The sequence below is a fragment of the Mus pahari genome, chromosome 4 (genome assembly GCF_900095145.1).
Source record: "Mus pahari chromosome 4, PAHARI_EIJ_v1.1, whole genome shotgun sequence".
In the NCBI taxonomy this organism is placed as follows: domain Eukaryota; kingdom Metazoa; phylum Chordata; class Mammalia; order Rodentia; family Muridae; genus Mus; species Mus pahari.
Genome location: NC_034593.1, coordinates 78505399 through 78511753, shown reverse-complemented (window position 1 = coordinate 78511753; position 6355 = coordinate 78505399). Strand labels below are relative to the sequence as shown.

Genomic DNA, 6355 nt, shown 5'->3' with positions numbered 1-6355 from the left:
TTCTCCAGAGGTCTAAATGCCTGCTGGTCCTCTTCTGGAGACCTTGGGAAGCTCTGATCCTCTTTCTCTACCAGTCTCTCAAGCATCTGGTCCTCGGCTTCTGGACATCCCAGTGGGTATTGGCTCTCTTCTTTAAAAGTTATCAATGATTCTAAGTTCAGCTCTTCGGAAGACCTCACTATTTCTTGATTTTCCTTTCCTAGAAATGAAACTGTCTCTAGTGTGTGTTCAGGAGACACTAATTCTTGATCCTCCATTCTTGGTTCTTCTTTTCCTAAAGGCTTAGATAGTTCAAGAATCCCGTTTTCTAGAGTTTTCTCTGCCTCTACATTCTTTTCTTCTAAAGACTTCAGTGGTGTTTGTTTTTCTTTTTCTGGGCTTTTTAGTGTCCCTGGGTTCTCTTCTATAGATGAATTGCAATTCTCCTTTCCTGGGGTCTCATGGCTCTGGATTTTCAGAGACATCAGTGGCTCCTCTCCTAGAGCCTCCAGGGTTTCCTTCTGCAAAGGTCCCTGGGAATCCTGAATTTCTTCTGTGTCCAGACCACTTTCTTGTATTTCCTGTGCTAAGATGTTCTCTACTTTTACCTCTATGGCTGCTTCTTTCTTTACAAGTTCCCAGATTTGCCCTTCTTCTTCCTGGAATATGCTAGAAACTCTAGACTCACTGGATTCTCTATCTTTAGCCTCTAAAATAGAGTGGTGAGGGTTGAGGGGTGGAGCTAAGGAGGTTGGACCATCAGGGAAGTGGTCCAGCTGCTTGCCCCCAGGCTCCTCCAGCTCTGGGAGTACACCAGTAGAACTGGGCACTGTGGCCTCAGCCCAAAGAGACTCTGGAGCCTGTTGCCTCCCACCCTGTATCTGGAGCAGGGAATGAGGGACATCCTGGGCTCTGACCTCTGCATTTGTAGGACGGGGAGCTTCGGACATGGGTGGGATGGGAGTGCTGGCCAAGGTGGGGGTTCTGGCCTTAAGGAATTCCTGTGTCTTCAGAAAGGCTGTCACAGGAGTCTCAAGGGTATTAGGCAGGGGGGAAGGGAAGGACGTCGGGCTGAGGACATGGAGCACAGATCCCAGGTGCTGGTCCTCTGGTATCCCAAGGAAATGCAGCTTCAGTCTGGGGTCTGAAAAGGCAGAGTAAGGAACACTGTAAGTGGACTGGCGAGATGGCTCAGTGGGTAAGGGCACACTGACTGTTCTTCCGAAGATCCTGAGTTCAAATCCCAGCAACCACATGGTGGCTCACAACCACCCGTAATGAGATCTGACGCCCTCTTCTAGTATGTCTGAAGACAGCAACAGTGTACTTATTTATAATAATAAATAAATCTTTGGGCCGGAGTGCATAGGGACTGAGAGAGCAGGGCTGACTGGAGCCAGCAGAGGTCCTAAATTCAATTCCCAACAACCACATGAAGGCTCACAACCATCTGTACAACTATAGTATACTCATTATACATAAAATAAATAAATAAATCTTTAAAAAGTAAAGAAACACTGTATGTCCTGACTTCACCCCAGAGCAACCCTCACTTCAGCCATTTTATCCAACCCCACTGGCTAGACTGGGGACATCAGTACTGTGGGGACCAGGGAGTGAAGGTGGACTGATGCTGCTTAGGGGAGATCTTCCAAAGAGAGCTTTCAGGAGCAGTCGGCTCCGCCTCTTACCGGGAAAGCCAAGAGAAGCCTGGGAACTTCGTCCAGGTGTCTGCAACCGAGTGTTCTCCGCCTCCAGCAGAGTCCTGGTGGGGAGTGGGGAGATGGGGTCAGCCCCAGCTGAGGTTGCATGTCCTGCCACTGCAAGACCACTCTTTTATTGCGACCATTGTCATATGAAAGATACACAGTCACAGACCCGCAGATATATACTTGGTGAACCCATATGTGGGACACAGGGACCCCACATGCAGATTCCCACAGTCAGATGCAGGGCCAAGTGAATTGCTAACACTTAGATCAGACTCCTCAGATCAGTCTCCGCCTCCCCACCCAAGGCCAAGGCCGATGACCTCATCCTCTGAGAGGGAGGCTGATTCTCATGCTAATTATTGCCTTTTGTCCACACCACCATCTGGAGGGCCTGAGAAGGGGGGGCTCCACAGGGGAAGTGGGAATTCTCAGGCTGTTCCCATGGGATGGCTCTCTCCTCTGCCCCCAGAGCTGGTGACAGACAAAGGCAAATGAATTCCCCTTCTCCAGATCCTTTTCAGACCTCAAACACCAGTGCTTACTTTCCTCAGAGCTGCCTGGACCCTCCCCTTCCCCTCGGAAGACTGAGTGGGGCGAAGGCCCTCATCTTAGGATCACAAATCCTCCTTCAGGCCGGAGGTCTTTAGGTTCACATCCCTGCTTCAGTGGCCCATGGAGCTGATGGGAGGGGAATCAGTTCACAAGGGATTCAGAACTAGTCCCTTGTTTTCATTCATGGCCTCTGAGCACATCTGGTTCTCAAAGTAGCCTTTCCTCTGTCCCCATGCAGCGTCCTGCCTGGTGCTCTCAGTCCTTCCTAGACACTCACTGGCTTTCCTTCTCAGGGCCCTACCCTCCAGCTCCTCTCCTAGACCTGTCTCTGGTCTTGCCTCTTTGCCAGTGGATTCTGGAGAAGGGTGACATCCGGTCCTGGCCCCATCATACTCAGGCGGGGATAACCTCAGCCCTCAACAGTGGGACTCCAGCTGGGACCTCTTCCGACAGACAGAGGCTATACACAAACCACCAGAGCTGTTCCACTCAGCCTTCCTGAGGCAGCCAAGAAAGGGGCAGGGAGCTGGGCAGAGCTTGAAAGGAGGCAGAAGGCTAGGCGCCCAGCTCTTACCCCAGACACAGCTGAGGCCCCCGGCCAGGGGACCGGTTAGCATGACCAGGCAATCCTGCAAGGTCTCCCTCCTGAGACTGCACAGGTGTCCCCAGGATTTGGCATAGACACTGGAGATTGCCTGTCTTTCAAAGAACTCTCTCAAGTGCAGGTGCCTGTACCCTCTGGTCTCCTCCCTGAAGACTGAGCTGTCGCTTTAAACATTACCATCTCTTCTAGTCCTGAACCCCGGAGCAGGTGGGCTCAAGTATATGCCTGCCAAGCTGCCAAGCCAGACAACCTGTTTCATCTCTGGGACTCATAAGCCTCCATCACAGACAAATACACTATATAGATAAATGTAATAAAAAGTTTTAAGTGAATTTGAGGGCCGGGCAGATGGCTCAGTGGTTAAGAGTCCTTGCTGCCCTTGCAGAGAACAGGGGTTTGGCTCACAGCACCAACGTGGAGCTGCTCACAACCTATAACTCCAGCTGCAGGGGACCCAATGCCTTCTTCTGGGCTCTTAAGACACCCGGACACATGTGGCCTATACACAAATACACATAAATAGAATAGTTTTACAGAGTCAAGTTTCTGGGCCCTTCAGCCAAGGAGAATCAGCACTGTGTACCTGTATGTAGCCACTTCCAGACTAAGGGACATCTTGAGGTGTGCCAGTTGCTGCCCACCTTCCAGGATCTGAGCTATCTGGCTCTGTAGACCCTGCTTCTCCTGCTCCAGGGCTTCCACGGCCAGCTGCAAAGCAAGCGGGCAGAGTGAGTGGGAGGGGCCTCGGCTCTGGGCCCCGGGCGCCTTACTGCTCACTTCTTTGTAGGGCAGAGTCCTGTTCCTCTACCTACATCCTCCCTGTCTGGAACACTGTGCTGGAGCCCCAGACAAGCACAGGGAACACTCCAGGCCTCTCCTAGGCCAGGCTTTTTCTTAGGATGCTGATTAAATGGTAACACGTGCTATTGAGAATCTGGCTCCCACGGGAGGAGATGGGGTGAAGGAGAAGAGACGGGTTACACAGCGGAAGAGGAGGCAAAGTGGAAACAGAAGGAAAAAGCAATTTATCAAGAGTCGCCTCGGGAGAGTTTGGAAGGAAAGCAGTTGGGCCACCACTGTCCCCCCAACCCCCACGCTTCTCATAGCAGGCTGGGTTCCTCCACTTCCCACGTGTTCTGGAATCCTTCTCCCCTAAGAGTGGGCAGGTGGCCACGTCGGGACTTCTGTCTGGGCCAGGCAAGAGGCTGTTTTCTCAGCTGTTGGTCACATCTGTGTAATATGAGGGGGAGGGTGCCCCAGGCCTTTGGAATGTGCTTCAGGGAGCTGAGAAGCCTTGACACTGAGAGGGGCTGGTGGTCAGCAGCGGCTCACCCCGCCTTCCTTCACTATGGTTGCTAGGGACCTTCTGGTGAAAAAGAGAGCATGTGCTGGGCACCTTCTGATTGACAACAGCATAGGGAAGGGTGCAGGGAGTCACCCTAGAGGGAAGCTGCCATTCAAAGAGTGAAGAGCAGCTACAGTGGGTATTGGCCTGCGGGCCTTTCAAGGGGGTTGTGCTAGGAGGTCTCAGAATTCCATGCTGCCTGCCTGCCTGGATAGGAAAGTCTAGGACCTGTGCTTGCCCCCTGAATACAGTTACCCTTGTCCCCACCCCTTTCCTGAAGGTCTCTTGCCATCCTAAGTACCTCCTAGGGCTTGGTTTTACCGGGATGTGGGGGTTGTCAGTGACTCTCCTCACCTGGAACTTTTCAGTGGCCTGCAGCCGGTCCTGCCAGCGGCCTTCCAATCTCTGTTCCAGCGCCTCTCTGCGCTCCTGGAGGCTGTCGCGATCAGCCTGCAGCTGCTGCACCTCTAAGCGACTCTCCCGAGCGCCCCTCACGGCTTGGCCCAGCCGTTCGCGGGCCTGGCCCAGCGAGCTCTCCATGTGAGCCACGCGCTCCTGGTAATCACGCACCGCCCCGCGCCACACTTCGCCTAGGCGCCTGGCCAGCTCCTCGACTTCGGGGGCCCGGACGGGGGATGCGTGGGCCAGCGCGGGGGGCCGGCGCGGCGCACAGGCGGCCTGGGCGTTCAAGTGCGCGCGCTCTTCCTCGTGCGCAGCTCGTAGAGCCTCTAACTCCCGCTCCAGCTCGGCCGCCTGGGTGCTCAGCCAGCCCCGCGCATTCTTCTCCGCCTCGAGCGCTCGCCGACTGCAGGAGACCTCCTCGATGGTCCGCTCCCGGGCGAGCCGCACCTGCTGGCACCGGCCCGCCACGCTCTCCAGCTCTTCCGCAAGGTTGTCGCGCTGCACCTCAGCCTCGTGCTTCTCCCGCCAGCGCTGATCGACGAGGACCCGCAGGGCTGCCAGCTCGTCGTCGGCTCGGGCTCGCCAGGAGACGTCCCCCGACTGCGCCCGGAGTCCCCCAAGCTCGGCGCTGAGCAGCTGGTTCTGCTCCTCCAGCGTCTTGACCCGGGTCAGGTAGGCCTCCAGGCGTCGATTGAGCTCCCACATCTGAAAAGATTCTTCCCCGGCGCAACCCTCCATGTCGCTGGTCTGGCCCCCCGAGGGCGAGCGGACGTGGAGCACTAGAGAAGGGAGTGGCCCTTGGAGCTTTTAAGGGGGAGAAAAGGAGTAGCGGCGACAGTGACCCAGCGGAAGCGGAGGATTCCAGCTGGGAGCTGGAGCGAGGGTATTCATACTCCCGCCGGCCGGGCGGAAAAGGGGCGGCCCCCAGGCCTTAACCCTTTAGAGTTCAGTGCAACACACAGCCCGGGTCCCTGCATCATCCCGGCTCAGCAGAGAAGAATCAAATTGTAGCCCCGCCCTGGGGGATCCCGTCCGGTGCGGGTGATTTTCTGAAAGAGGCTTGAGATACAGCCGGACACCCCGGAACACCCTAAGATGCACAGAACTGGGCCTCAGGACCTCCTTTCTCTAAACACCCTTACTCAAATCCTCTAAGATTCAGCTCCTCGTTTATAAAATGGCTTGTGTTGGGCTGGTGAGATGGCTCAGTGGGTAAGAGCACCCGACTGCTCTTCCAGAGTTCAAATCCCAGCAACCACATGATGGCTCACAACCATCCGTAACAAGATCTGACGCCCTCTTCTGGAGTGTCTGATGACAGCTACAGTGTACTTTCATATAATAAATAAATCTTTGGGAAAAAAAAAATGGCTTGTGTTGGAAACCTCATGAACTGTTAGAAAAACGGACGGTGCAGTGTTTTGTGTATAACAGTAAATACTCACCCCCAAGAGAGGCAACATTGCAGAGAGACACTGCCCGAAGAAAGAAGAAGCCACTGGTACTGAGAGAAGCCTGCCAGTGCCCCGGAGGCTGAAGTAGGATTGACACCAGCCTGGGTAGTAAACACCGCCCCCCCTTTTCTTTCTTTCTTTCTTTCTTTCTTTCTTTCTTTCTTTCTTTCTTTCTTCTCTTTTCTTTTCTTTTCTTTTCTTTTTTTCTTTTTTTCTGTCACTGAAGAACACATGGCCTCACTTTTAGACCAATTCCACGACATGCGTGCAGCTCTTTTCTTTCTTTTTCTTTTCTTTTTTTTTTTTT

General features: G+C 53.9%; 1 protein-coding gene across 1 annotated transcript in view; it reads right to left on the bottom strand.

Moving 5' to 3' along the window:
- Positions 1–5468, bottom strand: part of Nes (nestin) — a 9365-nt gene extending 3897 nt beyond the window's left edge. The window contains exons 1-4 of the mRNA XM_029537769.1: positions 4547–5468; positions 3431–3555; positions 1671–1744; positions 72–1123 (exon numbers count right to left, since the gene is read on the bottom strand). Coding sequence (XP_029393629.1) covers positions 72–1123; positions 1671–1744; positions 3431–3555; positions 4547–5332 — 2037 coding nt within the window. The 5' untranslated portion in view covers positions 5333–5468. The remainder of the gene's footprint in view (positions 1–71; positions 1124–1670; positions 1745–3430; positions 3556–4546) is intronic.
- Between the last annotated feature and the right edge of the window lie 887 nt (positions 5469–6355).